General features: G+C 39.8%; 1 protein-coding gene across 1 annotated transcript in view; it reads left to right on the plus strand.

Moving 5' to 3' along the window:
- LOC126298531 (BTB/POZ domain-containing protein KCTD12) overlaps positions 1–18,401 on the plus strand; it is a 113,247-nt gene extending 94,846 nt beyond the window's left edge. The window contains exon 2 of the mRNA XM_049989892.1: positions 10,323–18,401. Within this exon, the coding sequence (XP_049845849.1) occupies positions 10,323–10,745 (423 nt within the window). The 3' untranslated portion in view covers positions 10,746–18,401. The remainder of the gene's footprint in view (positions 1–10,322) is intronic.
- The last annotated feature ends 3,165 nt before the right edge of the window (positions 18,402–21,566 follow it).

Consider the following 21,566-nt stretch of genomic DNA (forward strand, 5'->3'; position numbering starts at 1 on the left):
GCTAGCATTTCATCGGAGATTTCTGGGTAGGCTGCAGTAATAAGTTCAGTTGCATATCATCGGGTGTAGTTCGTATATCCGTGCAGGAAATGTGTCGGCTTTCCCCACAGAATAGGACTACAGGCGTCAAATCCAGGGAATGGACCGGCATGTACAGGTTCTCTGGGAGCAGTACAACGATTTGGTAAAAATTCGTGAAGACGTGTTGTAGTACTTCGTGGACTATGGGCTGGAGAGCCCTCATGTTAGTACCATAGGTTCCACTTAGTGTGCAGAGCAACGTATCCAGCATCAGTGGAAGTTGGTCTTTTAGGAGGCTGCGATACTTGTGCACGTTCAGTATTCCGTCTATGAAACACGAGTCTGTCAGCTGATGGCTCATTACCCCATACTACAGGTTTCCACTCAGTGGACGAAGCTAACGGGAATTGTCAGCAGGCCAGTAGTGCATGTTTCGGCTGTTAACCTGACCATATTTGGCTTCATCACTAAACAAGATACATGATACATCAGGAGTATCCTGTCTTAATGCCCACGTACATAAGTTAACACGATTCATAAAATCGTATACATGCAGCTCTGGACAGAGATATGCGACAGGGATGGAACCTATGTCGATGGAGAATGCGTAGCACACTTGCCTGATTCATGCCACTTCCTCTTGCGATCTCGCGGGAGCTAACGTGTGGATCAAATGCAACACCAGCAAGAACATTCATCTCCCCACCCCCGTCCTTCTGCTGTCACTTGTTTCCTCCTGTTACGTTGTCTAGGTGTTACATTACCACTTTCATGTAACTGGTTAAAAAATTTGATAAATAATTACTGATACGGCTAACGTCAATTGTAATATCATGCCACATACACAATACAAAAACGAACTCTATTTTTCCTACCACATCCATACACCATAAGCATGTCGGTGTTTTCTACATTGGTAAATCCAATCGTCCACTCACGACCTATCGCTTGGACTGTAACACACTAAGTGACTAGCAAGTCGCAGTGTACTCAAGGAACACACAAGCACACTGTAACCAAGTAAAACAACATCGTACCTAGCAACTACGCAAGCAAGTGTCGGTGCCTAAACTTTTCAAAATGCTATATCTCGTAAACGACTCACACTAAAATCCTGCAAGAAACACCACTGTCATTCTAATTTACACTACTTTTAGTTAGTTAATTTCAGTAAGAATTGTTCGACTTAAAATAGTGTATGTTTGCGCAAAAAAAGACTTATAAATATTATTACAATCTGTTGATTGGCTAACAATACGAGCCCCCGACTACCAATCCATTCTGCGAAAACCGCACATCGATAGCACTTTCCAGTTCGGCAGTTTTTGGTGGTTCACGCAGTATACACTGATTAGTCATAACATTGTGACCACCTACCTGAGAGCCGGTATGTCCACCACTGGCACGGATAACAGCGGCGACGGGTCGGGCATAGAAGTAATGAAGCCTTTGTAGGCCGCCTGGAGGCAGTTAGCACCACATATGCACATAGAAGCCACCTAATTCCCATAAATTCAGGGCAAGGAGAGGTTGAGGTTTGACGCCACATTCAATCCCATCCCAGTTGCGTTCGATCGGGTTCAGATCTGCTGAGTTTGGGAGCCAGCACATCAACTGGACTCGCCCCTGTGTTCCTCGAACGACTCCATCACATTCCTGACCTTGTGATATGGCGTATTACCTTGCTGAAACTGCCACTATCGTCGGGAAACTTGATCATCATGAAGGGCTGTACGTAGTCTGCAACCAATTGTACGATACTCCTTGGCCGTCATGGTGCCTTGCACGAGCTTTACTGGAGTCACGGATGCCCACGTGGATGTTCCCCAGAGCATAATTGAGCTGCCGACAGCTTGTCTCTGTTCTGCAGTACAAATTTCAAGGAGCTGTTCTCCTGGAAGACGACGGATTCGCACCCTCCCTTCGGATGACGAAGAAGGTATCGGGATTCATCAGATCAAGCAAGGGTCTGCAACTACGTTAACGTCCAGTACCGATGGTCACGTGACCATTTCAATCGTAGTTGCCGATGTCGTGGTGTTAACATTGGCACATGCATGGGTCGTCGGCTGTAGAGGCCCATCGTTGGGAGTGTTCGGTGTACTGCGTGTGCAGACACACTTCTACCCTGCCCAGCAATGAAGTGTGATGTTAGTTTCACCACAGTTCCCTGCCTTTTACCAGTCTGCTCATACCACGGCGACCGATATCTGTAACGAGGGTTGGCTGCCAAACTCCACGACATCTGGACGTGGCTTCACCTTGGTTTCGCCACGTGTTGAAGACATTCACCACAGAACTCCTCGAACACCCGATAAGGCGCGCTGTTTCCGGAATGCTCCTGCCGAGCTTCCGGACCATCACGATATGCCCTCAGTCAAACTCAGAAAGATTGCGCCTTTCCCAGTCTACCCACGGACATCCCACTCACTGCTACTATACGCGCCATTTGTTGGTCTGAGTAGCAGTGATTCCTCACCAGGTGACGCTGCTATCGCCTGGACGGGTTTATTTCGATAGTTGGTCGGTGGTCATAATGTTTTGGCTGATCAGAGTATGTTTGAAGAACACAGTATTTAAAATATCTTTCGGTGAACTCCATAAAATAATTCGATACACTAAAACTATACCTCATTCAAATCATAAGAAGACCAACACGTAGATGATGAAGACTCTTTTATTTCAGCAACACATATTACTACTGAGAGTGACTCGACTTTCTGGGCTTCGCGTCATTCTAGCCATTACAATACAATACAGAAATTCTAATTTGCAATGAACTGTTATTCTAAACTGAAGCGCCAAATTAACTGGTATAGGTTAGCGTATTCAAATATAGAGATATGTAAACAGGCAGAATACTGCGCTGCGGTCACCAACGCCTATACGGGGTGTCTCATAATTAATGGCGTGAACGCATATAGTTGAAAGTACACGATACTAGAAGCAAACAGGTCTCAGTAAACATAGGGTCGAAAATGCGTACCTTAAGAGCTACGAGCAATTTTTCATCTTCGATTCTGTGAAGCAATTCTCTTCTGCTGAAAGCTCTTTGTTTTCCATATTTTGGGAAATAGTAATGTGGACCAAAACAAGAAAAAATGTCCAGTAAACATGTGCTCTAAAATGCACACCTTAAGAGCTATGAGAGCGTGCTCATCTTCACTACATAGAAACACAACTCTTCTAATGAGCAATTGCTCATAACTTTTAAGGTGCGCATTTTAGAGAAAATGATTACAAGAAATTTATTCTTGTTTTGGTCCATATTTCTACTTGCCAAACTGTGAAAAGCCAAGATCTTGCAGTAGAAGAGATTTTCTTCACAGTATCGAAGATGAAAAATTGCTCGTAGGTCTTAAGGTATGCATTTTCGACCCTACTGAGACTTTTTTGCTTGTAGCATCATGTACTTTCAATTGTGTGCGATTACGCCTTTAATTATGAATTAATTATGATACACCCTCTATAAGGCAACAAGTATCTGGTGCACTTGTGTCTAGGCGCCTCTCGTTTGTCCAGGACGAGAGGAATACAGGAGCTGACTGGAGAAAAACACGTCACTGAGAAGACAAAAGACCAGGCAACTCGTCTTTTTCACAAATTAGACGAGTATCGGGGAAATATCCGCCAACTTGAGAGTGTAGGCCAGGCCCTACCACAATGTTACTACAAATACAAGGTGTCTGGAGCCATTATTGCAGCCCCACAGGACCATCACAGATGATGCAATCTTCAGTTATTCGGTGTAGTTACTGTCCACCACTCGTACGACTACCCTCAAAGGTCTCAAGGACCCATAGAGAGCCCAAGTTCCTTTGCAAGTGAACACACACTAACGTGAAACCATTTCTCACACCTTGCCACACCAGAAGCAAAAATCGCCAAAGGCGATCACCCTCTGGACACAACATGCCAAAAAAAATGGCGCAGTTGTTAGACAGGCTACTGCTGCTATACTCGCAGGTTATCAAGATGTAAATGAGTTTGAATGTGGCGCTACAGTCGTCACACGAGCGATGGGACACAACATCTCCGGGGTAGCGATGAATTGGGGATTTTCCCGTACGATCATTTCAGGAGTGTGTCGTGAATATCAGGAATCCGGTGAAACATGAAATCTTCGACATCGCTGCAGCTGGAAAAAGATCCTGCAAGAACGAGAGCAACGACGACTGAATAGAATCGTTCAACGTGACAGAAGTGCAGCCCTTTCGCAAATGGTTGCAGATTTCAGTGTTGGGCGATCAGCAAGTGTCAGCGTGCGAACCATTCAACGAAACATCATCATTATGAGCTTTCGGAGACGAAAGCCCACTCGTCTACCCTTGATGATTGCACGACACAAAGCTTTACGCCTCGCCTGGGCCCGTCAACACCGAAATATGACTGTTGGTGATTGGAAACATGTTGTCTGGTCGGACGAGTCTCCTTTCAAATTGTATCGATCGGCTGACCGTGTACGGGCATGGAGACAACCTTATGAATCTATGGACCCTGCCTGTCAGCAGGAGGCTGTTCAAGCTGGTGGAGGCTATGTAACTGTGTGGGGTGGGGTGCAGCTGGAGGGATATGGGATCCCTGATATGCTAGATATGACTTTGATAGGTGACACGTAAGCAAGCATTCTGTCTGATCATCTGCATCCATTCATGTCCATTGTGCATCCCGACGGACTTGGGCAATTCCTGCAGAACAATGCGACACCCCACACGCCCTGAATTGCTACAGAATGGCTCCTGGAACACTCTTCTGGGTTTAAACACCTTCTCTGGCCACCAAACGCCGCAGAGATGAACATTATAGAGCATATTTGGGATGCCTTGCAACGTGTTATTCAGAAGAGTTCTCCACCCCCTAGTACTCTTGTGGATTTATAGATTTATTATGTCAATTCCCTCCAGCACTATTTCAGGTATTAGTCGAGTCCATGCCACGTCGTGTTGTGGCACTTCTGTTTTCTATCTGGCTCTGAGCACTATAGGACTCAACTGCTGAGGTTATTAGTCCCCTAGAACTTAGAACTAGTTAAACCTAACTAACCTAAGGACATCACACACATACATACCCGAGGCAGGATTCGAACCTGTGACCGTAGCGGTCTCGCGGGTCCAGACTGCAGCTCCTAGAACCGCACGGCCACTTCGGCCGGCTTCTGTTTGCTCGTGGGGGCCCTACACGATATTACCATGTATACCAATTTCTTTGGCTCTTAAGTGTGTTAATTGTAGTCAGACCTACCAAACAATTACATCACAGAATTTGTGTCTTTGTTATTGTTCTACAGTTAAAAACTAAAGAAGTAGGTTCATTTTTTAAAATAATGTAGTTGATGGCTACATGTTATGAATAATAATAAGTTAATGGAAACAAGTTGTTCATGAAATTTCCTGGCAGATTAAGACTGTGCACCGGACCGGAATTCGAAACTGGGACCTTTGCAAGTTCCGAGCTTACTCGTGGAAGTTCTCTGGTTCGAGTCCACATCTAACACACCATTTTAATCTCCCCGGAAAAATCAAATATCCTCACAATCCGCTGCACAGTGAAAATTTCATTCTGGATGTTCGTAATTAATTTACTGAAATTTTTTGGTACATAAAAATGGACTGCAGGCAACTTCATGCGTTTTATCATGTGAAAGAATACTCTCCGCTTTATTGATTACTCATGCAACATACACGATCTATTCTGGAATTCATATTCCACCATCAGATGTATTTAAGAACCCTCCTCGTCTTTAACGATTCTGTATAATACGTCCACGTGTGTATAGACGATATCTACTTTACCACGACGGGAAAAATTAACGAGCTACACTTGAAAAAAGTTTTTTCAACACTTGATTTCGGGAACCTCTGTTTTGATTGGTAAGCTGGACAGTCGGTTTTGATTTTATATGTTTCGCAGAACAAAATAAAAATAATGTTTCTAAAAACGTGACGTGATTTTTACTTATGTTATAATTCTGTATAACTTTGTATCATCAGCCATATACGCATGGACGTATTCCATTGAGTCGATATACACTGCTGTCCATAAGAGTCTGATGGTTTCCATAAGACAACTGCTCAAAAACTGCGTGATACATAGAAAATAGACACTTATCCGAGGATCGAGCATCTCTCCAAGTTTTTAACTCACTTAAAATGTGTTCAGTATAGGCACCGTTTGTGTCGCAGCAAACGTCAATTCGGGTGTGCAATTCATTGACGTCAGTGACACGAACTGTCGTGGTAAGGGGCCACAACAGCCCGCTTTCGGAATCTGTTGGTTGCGTTGCCTGTCGATACCGTATGACAATATGCAGTGGATGATACAGGTGTTGGAGAGAAATATAGAAGTTCCAAAAACACAATACATTACCATGCCTCGTCGTCTGGGACCACAGAATCAACATTAGCAAACAAGCAGTGCACCTTGGGATTGATCTAATCAGCCAAAAAAGTCACATAATCCTTGGCAGTGATGCATCGCTGCAGAGTAACCATGGAGTCGATGGAATACCACGATATGATTGCACAAATACAGAATCGGCGCCTTATTTCACTCTTGGGACGTAAACTCGGCCAAAAGATCGAAACAGTGTGAAACAAGACTTATCCGCCCAAATGCCTTTCTTCTATTACTCCAAATTCTAGGTCTGCCTCGTGATGACTGGGTGTTGTGTGATGTCCTTAGGTTAGTTAGGTTTACGTAGTTCTAAGTTCTAGGGCACTGATGACCATAGATGTTAAGTCCCATAGTGCTCAGAGCCATTAGAACCATATTCTAGGTTTTATGCCTAGGGCATCGCTTGTCCCTCTTACGGGCCTCTGCACCACTGACAAGTGGTATTGGAATTCCAGCTCACCTTGAAATTCCCTACTTCTGTAGCTCCCTTTGATGCTGACGAGCTTCGCGAGTTTGACATTCTGCTCTCCAATGACTTTTGTAGCTGTCATCCTGTTATTTTTCGTCACAGTCCTCTTGATCCTTCAAGATCATACAACATGCACTTTCGTCCGCACGGTGACTTAGTGGAGATCTTCTTCAGCTTCCCATGTATGCGATATCAATATTATACGGTGGCTCATGTAACATCACATAGTTCGCCTCCCTTGGTTACGGAAGCACCCACCATAAGAGTACTAACAATTTGCCCAAGTTAGAATTCACTTAGCTCCGACATAATGTACTCAGAACTACAAAGGACATATTTTCAACGTATCGAGGACATTGTACAGATGCCGTAAGTAGTCAAATACAACGGCGCAACCTGCAGTCTTGGCTACCAACTGCATTTATGTCACGCATGCATTTCTTGCCGTTTTTCCGTACTTTTGTTCAACCGCTGTGCTGGTACGCACGCGACAGCATGCACTACTTAATATATTCCAAAACGCCGCGTATCAAAACTGGCTTTACTGAGGGCCCATACCTCGGTTTTTGTTGGTAATATAAAGGTAGGGTCAAGTGTTTTGTATAGTCCTTCAGCTAGGGACCATTTGTGTACCTAGCTGAAAAATCGGCTTACTGTTACTATCTCACGAGTCAAAGTTTCAATATTACACACTTCCTTAGTCAAATGAAGCAAGTCGGTTGGTTCTTTTTGATTTACATGTCGTCTATGGTGCGCCTGAAGAGGTTTATGGAGCCACAATTTAATTATTGGGCGCTTCCTGCGAGAATCAGAAAACATGTCCTTTGGGTACCGAATACGAGGCTCGGTTTCCATGACGGCTATGCACAAGCAAGTTACTGAAATTTTTACTGTGTATTCCTAATATTCCGATCTCGATCAACTTTACGTTTTAAAAAAAATCTTTATCCGTTTCCGAGATACAGACGTTCAAAGTTATCCAAGTCGTACACGTAAAATCCTATGTGAGGCGAAAACGTAGTTTATAAAGTGACGTAGCACGATGAAACATGCTGTAAAGTTTCTCCGTTATCATCAGAAAGGTTCTGGGGACCCCATGTTGTAGTACTGAAGCGCAAGCAACATTTTTGTGCACGTCAAATCCGGTCTGAGGTGTAGAGTTAGTTTTGCGACATATCAGTTTTACGTAAATAAACAGTCAAAACATAGTTCTTTCCATATGATTGATACTCCTTGTTTTAACAGGGAAAAGAAGGGAATCAGCGGAAAAATGCTCCTATCGGAGCACAAAAAATGTTTGATAGTCTGACTGAGAAGTGAGGTACCAGTTGCCTCTTTCTACCTTCCTCAGTATCTTTAAAAAAAATTCCAAAAATTTTGACATGCGAACACATTTGTGGTTTTTTTGTGCTGAGAGAAACGGAAAAGAGGTGGAAAAATAATAAATACAGGAAGATAATAGACAGTTACTGTGGTGCAGAAAGAGTGAAGGAGATGGTGGCAGTGTGAGAGAAAGAGAGGGACACAGTGACAATGGAACAAAGTTGACAGTGACGAAACAGTGCCAGGAAATAAGTGAAGGAGACAGTGGCACTGGAAGGAGAATCAAGAGAAAGTAAAGTGGGCGAGTGTCAGTGATAATTAGTGTTTATGACAATGGGCAAGACAGACATAGTGACAGTGAGAAGAGACAGCAGCAGTGGGAAGGAATGAATGAGATATTAGCAGTAAGAGACAGCAAAAGAAAGGCAGTGACAACGAGTGGAGGCAGTAGTAGTAGGATAGAACGAAGGAGGCTCTGGCTTTGAGAAAAGACTCAGTGACAAAGAGATACAAAGAGATAATGACAATGAATTGGGTTGAATGGGTGAGAAAGAATGAGCAAGCGGGCGTCGATGGGTATGAGCGACTTACAGAGCTGGACTAGTGGATGTGAGCGAGTTACAGTTGGGAAGGTTGTGGGAGTGAGAGATGAGTTGCATGTTAAAGACAGCGCGAATATGTTCGCATGCCAAAACTTTTCAGAATATTTTTTAAGCGACTGAGAAAGGTAGAAAGAGGTACCTCAGACGGCCGGTGTGGCCGTGCGGTTCTAGGCACTTCAGTCTGGAACCGCGTGACCACTACGGTCGCAGGTTCGAATCCTGCCTCGGGCATGGATTTGTGTGATGTCGTTAGGTTAGTTAGGTTTAAGTAGTTATACGTTCTAGGGGACTGATGACCTCAGATGTTAAGTCCCATAGGGCTCAGAGCCATCTGAACCATTATTTGAGGTACCTCACTTTTCAGTCAGAATATTTTAAACAAGAGCATATTCGCCTTTTTTGTGCTCCGATAGGCGCATTTTCCCGCTGGTGTCCACATATTCTAACTTGCCTACCCCATACTGCAAGTTCGCCACAACGAACTGAAGCTGGAAGAGGTTAACTGACGTATCTGTTTTCTAGATGTCTTGTAGTTTTCGTACAATCGTCCTTTAAATCCCAGATGTCCTTGTGAATAATCCTATAGAAGTGTTTAGTTCTCCAAATACATATGACGATGGAATGTGTATTCCGGAATCAACAATGTACCAGGTAATCAAAAAGTCAGTATAAATTTGAAAACTGAATCAATCTCGGAATAATGTAGACAGAGAGGTACAAATTGACACACATGCTTGGAATGACTTGGGGTTTTTTTAGAACCAAAAAAATACAAAAGTTCAAAAAATGTCCGCCAGCTGGCGCTTCATCTTATCAGAATAGCAATAATTAGCATAACAAAGTAAGACAAAGCAAAGATGATGTTCTTTACTGGAAATGCTCAATATGTCCACCATCATTCCTCAACAGTAGCTGTAGGAATAATGTTGTGAATAAGCACTGTAAAGCATGTCCAGAGTTGTGCTGAGGCGCTGGTGTCGGATGTTGTCTTTCAGCATCCCTAGAGATGTAGGCCGATCACGATACACTTGCGACTTCAGGTAACCCCAAAGCCAACAATCGCACGGACTGAGGTCTGGGGACCTGGGAGGCCAAGCATGACGATTGTCATGCGCAGTCACTGACGTTATGCAGTCCAGCGCCATCTGTCGGACATTTTGTGAACTTTGTTTATTTGTATTTTGTCCTAATAAAACCCTATGTCATTCCAAGCATGTGTGTCAATTTTTACCTCTCTATCTACATTATTCCGTGGTTTATTAAGTTTTCAAATTTATACTGACTTTTTTATCACCCGGTATTTTGTACGAATAATCAACATCAAAAATGTATAGCCCTCGGTAGGCTTTAATGTTTCACCTTTTCGCCTAATATAATACATTGTTGCTGCTCGGCTCATTAATGCCATCGTCAACGATGGAGAGATCGAAATTTCCATGCGTCAAAATATGTTTGAGATGAAAAGACGGGTGTTGTTCCGAGAACGGAAGCGTGATGGGTGTGCTTGTTCGCAGAAGGAAGAGGATCAGGCGTGTGCGGGCTCCGGCAAGGGCCGCGGAGCGCCCGGCTTCATCACGGTGGGCTACCGCGGCAGCTTCGCATTCGGCCGCGACGGGCTGGCCGACGTGAAGTTCCGCAAGCTGTCGCGCATCCTGGTGTGCGGCCGAGTCGCCCTCTGCCGCGACGTCTTCGGCGAGACGCTGAACGAGTCGCGGGACCCCGACCACGGGCTCAGCGACCGCTACACGTCGCGCTTCTTCCTCAAGCACTCATTTATAGAGCAGGCTTTCGACATGCTGCAGGAGCACGGCTTCAAGCTGGCCGGCTCTTGCGGCTCGGGAACGGCCGGCGGATCCGTCGCCGACCTCAAGCCGGGGGTGGATACGGAGGAGAACCGCTGGAACCACTACAACGAGTTTGTGTTTGTGCGCGAGTAGAGCGCCTCCCCAGTAAGTAGTCCCTCCGACCACAACCCCCCGCCCTCTAATCCCCGCTGTTACTAACTGAGAACCCGGTGAACTCAGTTCCCCTCCGAGGTGTACTGCTTAAATGCGCAGTCTCCGGGACCTCTAAAAACGTAATCGAGTTTTCTGTATCTGAGTCGTGGTTTCATCATTGCGATACAAACTACTGAACAGCACGCTTTTTATTAGTCATTATCACATGCACAGCCGATGTTTTGGAAAAATACAAATTCTGCATGACAGCACGACGTATTAGCTGTGATTTCTAGATAGTCTGTGAGTCTCGAATTAGAGATTTGTCTCTTTCGCGACACTTTGCGATGTAAAAGGGCCTGGTAATTATCTACCAATATCTAATCCCATGAACATCCGTAGTTGCACCAGTTGCAACAGATTTTTAGAGATATTTCATTTCTGGAAATAGTGTCCACGACTGTTTAGCGAAAAATTGTCACTTCGAGAACATACGAATACGGAAAATTAGCAAATGGTAACCGTTTAACTTTCGATTTGGTGACTGTTACTTTCATATGTTGGCGAAAGGATAGTTATTGTGGTACTACTCTGTGAGTTACACAAAATATACTTTTTTAGAGAATAGTAATAAATTGTACAAACAAACACAAACGTATTGGCAACGACACGGCAGTGTAGTGCCGTAAGAATTAATATCAATGTGCGGCCTTAGGTTCTTGTTCCTTGGATACATCCTCTTTCCTTTTTGTCATAAATGGCATATCACCTCATCTGATGCAATGAAGAATTATTTGTAGTTCAAATTTATCGGACGAATATCTTCTATACCTACGAGATTGCAAAGTGTAATACTTAAAGGTTTACAGCCAATTTCGTGAAATAAATATCTATTCCATGTATTATACACACTGTACTTAAGCCATAAATTACAGAAAAAGGGCAACGTTGTGCAATAATCTGTTCCTCATTTCCACACATATACACCGAATCTGCTCACCTCACGTTTCGCTTTTATTTCGCCGGAGATGAACAGAAACATAAATTTTCATCACTTGTTCAGTGTTTTTAGATTATAGGTTACGAGTACTGCAGACGTTTTCAGCGGTGCATGCAAATGCAATTCTAACACCACAGCAACTGTATTCATTTTTTATTGTGACTCAGGGGCCCGAAATGGAGTTGTAGATCCGTCATTTAGGTACTGGCATATAAACCACACTGAAACCAATGATTAAAATCTTCGTTAGGACAGAAGTGATGGTAAAGGATTTGTTATCATAGTAAAGCCTGAAAGGAGAACAATTTATGCAGAAATAGGATATGACATTTCGGTAAATAAAAGACTAAAATTAAGCCTCTGCTGTGCACATCGTTTTTGCTGTTCAGTGACAAATCGTTATTTGGAAGCGTATGCGAGGAACTCACAAAAAAGCCAACTAACTTTTCGTAGTATTTTAAGAATGTAGATGGATAAAAAACTACATATATTCACTAACTGACAAAGACAATTACATAAAGCTGGCGGGCAGTTATAGAAGAAGGACAAAACTAACCCACAAGAGAAAGGAAAACTTAAGGTTAACTGCGCTTACAAGTTGTCTCTGTTTAGGATAAGTGCCTCCTCATAGTGACGTAAAAATACTCACCTCAAACGTATACTTTACTACGGATGATACGAGCTATAAACTGTGATTTAAGTTATGAATCGAACTACTTACATGCGAAGTATTTAGGGACACAGGGCCCAATAAGATCTACTGAAGACGTCCAAGAAAATAAGTGTTTCTATGCTGATCTATTGTGATATGTTCATAACTTGTATGAAGTCGTTGGAAACTCAGCACACAGTGCTGTTATTTTAGTTAAAGTTATTCCCACTGTTGTAGAACATTGAAGAAACAGAGACGGTACCTTTAAATCCCAACAAAATCTATCAGTTGAGGGAGTACCGAAAATTTCATCAGTATCCTGTATGGCAACGTAGGCGCTCATGTGCCTGCTTATGTATAGTATCAAGAAATCCACAACATATCTAATGACTGTCGGAGATATTGGAGCGACATGAAACACACATCCTTCTCTTTGTAGTCGTGGAACGTATACATCAAGAGGATATAAAAACTGCCTCACCCTTTGCCCTCTTTTGCTTTCTATCTCCCCTCCCCCCCCCCTCCAACCACTCAACCACTATGCCTTCTTCTCCCACATTCTTAACGCCATATATCTCTCACAGATGAATTTTATAATTGCTTAAGGCATTAGTTACAGCACATATGTATCCAGATATGTTAGTTTGGCAGTAACAGTAGGCAGTTTGATGTCTAACACGTTGACATATGATTTCAGTTAAATGAAACACAAAAGCACTTTGTTCATTCACATACTATAACTTAAATGACTTGTATTTCTCTCAAAAATTTTCTCCTCTATACATCTGAGGCTGCACGTTACCCTTTATCCTGTGACCTTTCTTCGTTCTGCATATACTAGAAGTCACATATACTTTCAAAAATTTAAAACTTTATATTTCTGAGTATGCAGTGCTCTATTTCACGAATCTCATTTCTGTTAATAGCAAGTTTCGTTTTTAATCTCCAACCTTCTCTAAAAAAAAAAAAGTAAAATGGGATCTAGAAAGATGAGACACAAAGCAAAAATATATACACATGCATTCAAACGATGTGAATATGGGTTGTACCTTCTCAACAAGAGGAAAAGTATTGTTACTTCGATTTCACCGTTTTTTTTTTTTAATATTTAAGTGACCCAATATCCCCCTGATCATCACAATTTCCTACTTAATTTGTTTTTCACTTTTGATTTCGACAAACATAAAAATTTATTTCTTTAGATAATTCACTGCATCTCGCTCTTGGTATTTATTCAAGCATGTAAAACATCAACCTCAGTAAATATTACAGTTCTGTTTCAGATGTGCAGATTCTCTGTAAACAATGTTTATATAACTATTTCCAATCATTTAAACTGATTAAGAGCTAAGAATATCATAACAGAATAGTGATACTTTATTACAAAATTTCTGGAAAATCTGGACAATCGAATTTATAATATCTGGAATAGGATCTATACAAGGAACCGAAAAATAAACTCTCACCCCAAGCCTCAAAGTTCTTATTTATATTCTCCAAGGCGCCATTCTACGATTACCTCTTTACCGTTAACTATGAAAGTTTAATTTTTTTCAGACATCACTGAAAAACATATAGGTGCTGAAAGCAATTTTTCCCTCTAATAAATAGTTGTTCACTTATTTTGTAGCACTAGATTAAGTGATTCTCATTTATTTACAAAAGTGAATTCTGTGTGATATTCGTGACTGTGTTGCAGTAAAACATTATTGTTTCTTAAGTCATTACTTGAAATTTTCAAGTACAAAAAATATTCGATCATATGTTCTGATGGTAATTCATATATTTTTATTCACTTAATATTGATTCACTAACCTATGAAATATTACTCATAGATTCAAACACCATTGTCATTTGATGAAGGTCCACAACAGATCATATGTATTACTTAATTTGGAATAATGTGCCCAAATTTCTGTTAATCATTGACAATTACAATTAAATTCATGATTTCAGTTGATAATTTATGTTAATGCAATATTAAGTAATAAGGACCTAACATTTTATCCCTGTAACAACTTAATAAATATGGTGATAATATTCATAATTCAGTATATTCTGTTAACAGATATACAATACTGAACATAAACCATTTTAGATAAGAAAGAGTTTCTAGGGTAAGACAAATAGTTAATAAGACAAATAGTCTTTCCAGTTGGAACAGACATCGAATATTTCTGCATATAGACGTAAATAACATCAGGAACTTCTAGTGTTAGGCATGTAATTAATATCTGAAGCACTTCTTGTAAGGACAGAAATGAGACATTTACGCTAGCTGCTCTGTAATATAATACATTATCGTCCAAGACAAAATGATTTGTTATAACAATAAACCTTCTACTATGTCATCTTATTATTCGTTTATGGCTTATGTTCTTTCAATAGCTAGGCATCTGTGTTAGATTACATGAAGACAATTGATATTAATGCTCATGTCCCCTAGGCAGATAAGGTATTCGTCAAGATATTGTGCACAAAGACTGTCACAAGCTCGATAGCCAACACATTGTTTATCATGGTGTGTGTGAGATATAGCTCTGTGGGATATAACCTCAAATACTCATTTCACTATAGCAAGCTGAATAGAGAACATACTGTTTATCATGGTGTCTGTGGATATGGCCTGAAATACCAGTTTCACTGAATTTTTATGGCTAAAAAGGATTACAACTTAAAATCATAGTTACACTACGTTCGATTTGAATAAATTATCCATAAAATAAAATGAAGTATTATGGGAAAGTTGACCTATTTTCTATGCTAATTAACGAGTGAAAGAGGTTGACAAAAATTTAAAAGATCAACATAATTTGTTTAAAAATTGTGTTTTTTGAAAGGCAATACATTTGCAATTCCATAAAATAAAAATAGTTTCTGTAGTATTAATAACTGAAAGAAGATACCACAATCTAAAAACGTGTTGGGCACAAAATTAATTTACTTCACGGATCGATTTACTGTTTTGGAAATGAAGTATCCTTATTTTATTGTTCTCATAATAAAAAATGCATTTGGAGAAATTGATTGGAGCAAAAACGTATTTTACGGTTAGCTATCAGAACAATGTAATATGAAATAAATGAAACATTTTTCTATATTAGAACTGAAAAGCGTTGCAGTCATTAATATCACTTTGTCAAATACTTGTCTCCTAAGTGGTTAAAGGAATGAATGCAGTATTTCTTTGTTTTACTCTTATAAAATGAGTTTCCCCAAACAGTTCTTGTGTGAGAAGAAAGATGGTGGAAGGGGCATAGAAGTAATGCAAGGTGGCAATTATGTCAGATTTACCTGACGTTCATTTAACTTATAATATTATTCCAGTATATAAAAGTGTAAGAGGAAGGAGTACATCTCATTGTCATCAGACAAAGAACATGTGTCATGTAATGAATGTCATGCAACCACTAGAAGAAGCTTAGTGGTGATTAGTGTGTCCAAGGGTGCGAACAACAAGACTGTTGTAAAAAATACAAATAACCAAAAATTTTTACCAAGGGATTTTAAATAACAAGAATCATTAACTTCATAACTAAGCACACCTATAACGATTACAAAGATTATGTAGTAGGTCCAGCGTGTATTTGTCATACTGCAATCTGAGAAGGAAAAAATAATTGTCCAGTACCTCAGTGCTGCTATTTCCTCTCACGTTTGAAGATATAACATAAGAGAGCTTTAAATCTGAAATAGCAGGTCATGAACTTAAATAACTGCTCCAGTTATTATTCAGCCACTAAAAGGGCTACATATCGAAATTGGATAATCTTACCTGCACGGCTTATTGGATGCACTGTCTTAATGAAATAAGATGAAACTTTCACGTTTATTTTCACGTCATAACAAACGCTCGCATTGGACAGGGGTTTTCCCCAAGTATGTGAATTGTCATAGAAACAATAGAGAGTCTAATGAGATATTATTATCCGTCAATTGTTAAGTGACATTTAGAATTCCATTATACTTGCAACAGTGCATAATAATTCACAATTTTCAAAGTTGTTTTATATAACGTTATTATCATGGACTTAAAAACGGTGCACCTCTTATTTTATGTTTGGTATATAGCTGGCACATAAGAAATGTATAGCCAATATAACAGTATAATTTTTCAACATAAAAATGTTGATACTGTCGAAATGATGTTATATCATCATTAATTCTTCATTGCATCTAATTAAGGTCACATTTCAAACAACATTTTAGGCACCACATTGACATTTTCATCTTACCGTTTGTTGAAAGATGATTTTCACTTTTTGATAAATATATTTCGAATATTTTGTTGCAAGAATGGGAACTTGATGCAAGACAGTAATGAAAGTCACTTATTTAATTTAGAACAAAGAGTTGTATGATGCTTAAATTACAAGTAAAGGAAATATCTCATCCAGAGTCTGTTAAAATATTTCAGTTTTCTGAGGGCATAAAACTAAATTTTCTGTTTATGAAAAAATTTAATGAAGATACACAAATAGCAAAAGCATGCTACCATGTCAATAGTTCGATGGCTGTTCTTCTGGTGCATCTATTCTGTGTCCTGAAGAATGTAATTAGAAATGCAGAAATTTATCACCAAATGTAGATGGAGAAAGGTTAAAGCTAATTCTAGGTTTCATGTTTTTGCACTACAAATAATTTTAACACCAACTATCATCTCTTAAACTCTAGTCTAGGAGTTATAAAAACTGACTGCAAAAGTATAATACCAAGGACATATTAATTCACTAAGTTGACACTTATGCATGTATACATTTATAACTTGATGAAAAGTTTCTAACACAAAATAAAGCTTCACATAAACACCTTACCAATATTACTTTCAAATTACATAGTAATTCATGGTCAGATACCAATGTATGAAGCTGAGGAATGTTCATATACGTTACTGTGTATGAAACTCATCTTGTCACGTATATTAAGCCTCAATCAACCAACAGTTTCTTTGATAAAGCGTCAATGACCATATGATGAGGTTATTGAATTGAGAACCATATCTATTAAATTTAATGTTCTTTTATTTATAGCTCTAGAATCAAAATAAATGCTCAATGGAAGAGAAATCATTACTTTAGTTGACAATTATCCAGCAGCTCCAGAGTTGTAAAATTGTCCTTACTGTAAGAAATACTCTTAACGTGAAACAGATTTATCGATACATATATCTTAGAGAATGCAACACTATGTTATCGGAGACAGGGTACACAAACACATTATGTGTCTACTGTTGAGTGGTAGTGACATTGGCCTTTATTTGTTAGATACAAAGATTTCTTTTCCTTTGTTTCACAGACCCAGGAAGAAATCAAGTCACTAATGTCCATAGTGTGTGTGTACTAGGTGGTGAAATGAAGTAACCATTTATCAGTAGTATACTACGTAAAGTGAAAGTGTGTTACTGTGTGGTAGACAAAATTTATAAATACAGTTCATCACCTCAGTTCCAAATATGACAAATAAGAAATCTATAAATAATAAATACTTTGTAAATCTTGCTCTGTTTAAAGTATATGTACACGATACTAATACTATCTATATTTTCTCTACTCAACTGTAATTCTTAACTGACACAGTTTCTATAGCAAGAAGTAAGTATCAACCTTCTGTAGACGATGTTTTGTGGACAATTACTGGACCACTAATTTTGTTACTTTTGTAGAACAATTGGGATAGAAGCTGTGATCCTGCTTGTTACGCTACGTTTAACTCAGTTACTTTAGAACGTAATGTATGTAGTAAATCATTTAACACAGAGTCAACTGAACTCGAGCGTATTTGTCGTAATGCCAGCTGTGTAGCTGCACTAGATTGAGTAAAAATTTCTTAGAAATGTTCATGTAACAAATTTCATTTGTTGAATGTTAATGTAAAGGAGAAGAGATTCTCAGCATCTGTTATGTTCTCATAGTATCTAGTGTAAATAATGTCATTATCATTTGTGTCATCCGCCGTGTAATTGGTTATTAGTTTGTTTCCACGTAATAAAAGAAGATCTTTAGAACTTTATGGCTTTCTTTTCTCCTCAATTATATATAAAAACCTCAAAGAACACAATTTATACAGCTAAAAAAGAAATTGTGTTTCTACAGCACTATTTGATGGCATTTTAGTTTTTACACAATTGTTAAACACAGTTCACCTAACTTGGAGACAAAAAAAAATAGATACAATCATACGAACGAGTCTTTCTTCCACAGTCTCAATCACTCTATAGCTTCGCACCTTGCGAGAACAGGTTTCATAGGTTTTGCTGTCTGATAATACACACTACTTGCGTCAAAGCATACAGACAGATCGATGCATTATGTATTTTGAGCGTGTAGGGCTACGTGATGTAGATACAAGCATTTTAAGTGGAAAATGCTTGTGTCTCTCAGCAGGAAGAGCGCTAAGCTCTTTGGGATTAACTTTAGATATAGCGCCTTTGTTCAGTCCACTTCAAACTGTTTTGCTTCATGAGCATTCCCACGTCATTACAGGTTAATTAGTTACGCATAGACGAAACTAATCCACACAAATGGGTGTGCATTACGATATTGTCATTTTCATGTGATAATGAGGAATTTTAGGACTTACTCAGTAGTCCCAATCTGGCAAACAGCTGAAACTCGTCTCTTTCTTTCAAAACAGAAAATAATAGTGTGTTAATCTAAATGTAAGTACATTATCAAGTTAAATGAATAGGAGTAAGACTGAATTGCAAGTTATTTGGCAGTGAAGCACTTCATTATTATGAAGAATAACAACAACACTCAGCAAGGTACAGAGCGGTAGTGAACTAACCAAAAATATTTCAGTAAATAAATAAGATAAAAATCACTTAATTTAGGAGAGAAACGGAAGAATTAAATATACCACAGAACTCCCATGATGTACTGACAATGGTTGGAAGGTCCTCTGCAAATTTTGCTTGTATGCCATAAGAATGATAAAAAGCCTAGACTCACCGGACGGAGGGTTAGTCATCCTCTTACAGGAGAACACTGATCCTTTTGAGCATAATAAATGGTACCAGATAAACATTTCACCCTTTGCCATTGTGGTAAGTGATGGCATTAAAATGGAATGTATGCGCCAAACGGTTGCATGGAATCAAAGCAGTAGGATGGGTCGACGTGGAAGGCGACAGACTGGCACAAATGAGCTATCGTGTTCGGACATGTCCATGATGACATCTTGAATGGAGTTGCCCGGTATGTTGGTGTATCCACGGGAACATTCCGAGCTGTTCTCTAGGAATGGTGCAACACCCACAGCCACTTAACAACAATGGTCCCGAAACGATCCTAATCAACAGTCTCAAACCCATCGCACCTCGAGTGGGCCGCTAAATACAACTCGGCCTTGGTCCCGCCGGAAAGGTCTGGGGCTCTTTGGAGCAGTGGGAGAAACGTAACAATCAACATACCTCCAAATCTGGCAAACGTTCGGCATCTAATCAACAATTAGTGGTATCGGTTGGCTATGGGAACCATGAAGAGCCTTAGGGAACCGCTTCCTCGCCGAACTGAGGCTATTATCAAGACCATAGGCCTAAGTTTTTGTTCAGTAGGCTTACAATGGCAGTAAAGGGAATGTATGGAAGTGCGAGTATCAGCTACAGAAAAGCCCTATCGCAGAACCACAACCAAAATCCAAATAAATGGCAGTCAAGTGTTAACATTTGCATTTGTTTTACGTAACAAAAGGGTAAAAATAGACAACATAAAAATGAAAGCCGAGATAAATATCAAGTAATAATGCAAAATTTGCCTCAACTAGGACTCGAACCCGAATATCGCAGTTTACCATATCCTTAGGCCATCTAGGCACGCCTTCAGGTCTCACTCAAACTTTTCAGTGCCACTCATGTTTCCACTGATGATTCCGATCACTGCTACTACTGGTCCTCTCGTAGGTTACATGCAGTGTTGGAGCACTTTGGCTTATCCAGCCACTAGGCATATATCTGAAATGAAGTACATGCACTATTCTCACATATCTTGTATGCCAATCCTCTGTAGTAGTGTTTGGAAAGCATGGGTTGAAACATTAATGATAGTGAGAGTTTGAGTCAATTTCGAAGGAATGTTCGAACTGGCTACTGAGTAATGTGACTGATCGGGTTAAAAAGAGAAAGTTTGGCTCGAATCCCGGACTGGCACAAATTTTCCATTTTCACTATATGTTTATTACATTACAGGATCTGCATATCTCAAAAGTTTGCATTGATACCACTACATGTCACTGATTTCATCTTCATTAATCCATTAATTTGATTTCAGTGCCTTCGATACATTTCATACATCGTAAATCTCGATTTGCTCCCTCAAATGCTACTTCACAACTGAAATTCAGATAACACTTATACCATTCAGTTCTTTAGTGCTGCAAAAATTAAACATAAGACTTCCCTGCCAGTGATGTTGAAGACAGTAAATAACAACTATCCCAAGAGCTTAACAGAATCCTTGTCACATTCTGCTCAAAATTTACAGCAGTCTTAACATCAATGATTGGAGATGTCCTGCGACGACGGCTTCCATTGACTCCAAGAGAATACAGGTAACAACAATCTAAATATAAATAATGTAAAAGTAGCTCAATGAACTATCGCTGCTATAACATTAACACATAACTATGACAGAATTCTACAGCATGTTTCGGTTTCAAACATAATTATCTATATGAAAAAAAGCGTTTTTCTGTTGTAACGAACATGTATTTCGGAAACGCCAATTATTAAAAAAAAAAAACTCTTGTTCTTCACGTATCAATCCTAGAAGTCACGAACAGACATAACCTACTTCCCATGCGTAAAAGTTACGTCTAGACTAATTTGTGGGTGGAATGAAAAACTTCTCTTTGAGAGTAACAGCTCACCATGTGTGGCGCCACGCGCTTTTTTAAGTAGGTTACAAGACCAGTAAGTGCTACAGTAATGGAAAATTTTGATCTCACGTGGAAGGTACTAAATCTTGATTTAAACAGGTTTCTTTTCCAGAGCGAAAATTGAAGTGACTCAAAGAATTGTATTGATTAACTTTCTGCAAGTTCGGAAGTTGGGAGAAAGACGAAGATTCAGTTTTGTGCGTATCAAAGAGCCATAAAACTCCTTGGCCTTTCCAAATTGTACCAAGTGGCTGATATCTCTCCTGACAACTCCAAATATTTCGATCGGTACCTC

Source organism: Schistocerca gregaria, chromosome X (genome assembly GCF_023897955.1).
Source record: "Schistocerca gregaria isolate iqSchGreg1 chromosome X, iqSchGreg1.2, whole genome shotgun sequence".
In the NCBI taxonomy this organism is placed as follows: Eukaryota; Metazoa; Arthropoda; class Insecta; order Orthoptera; family Acrididae; genus Schistocerca; species Schistocerca gregaria.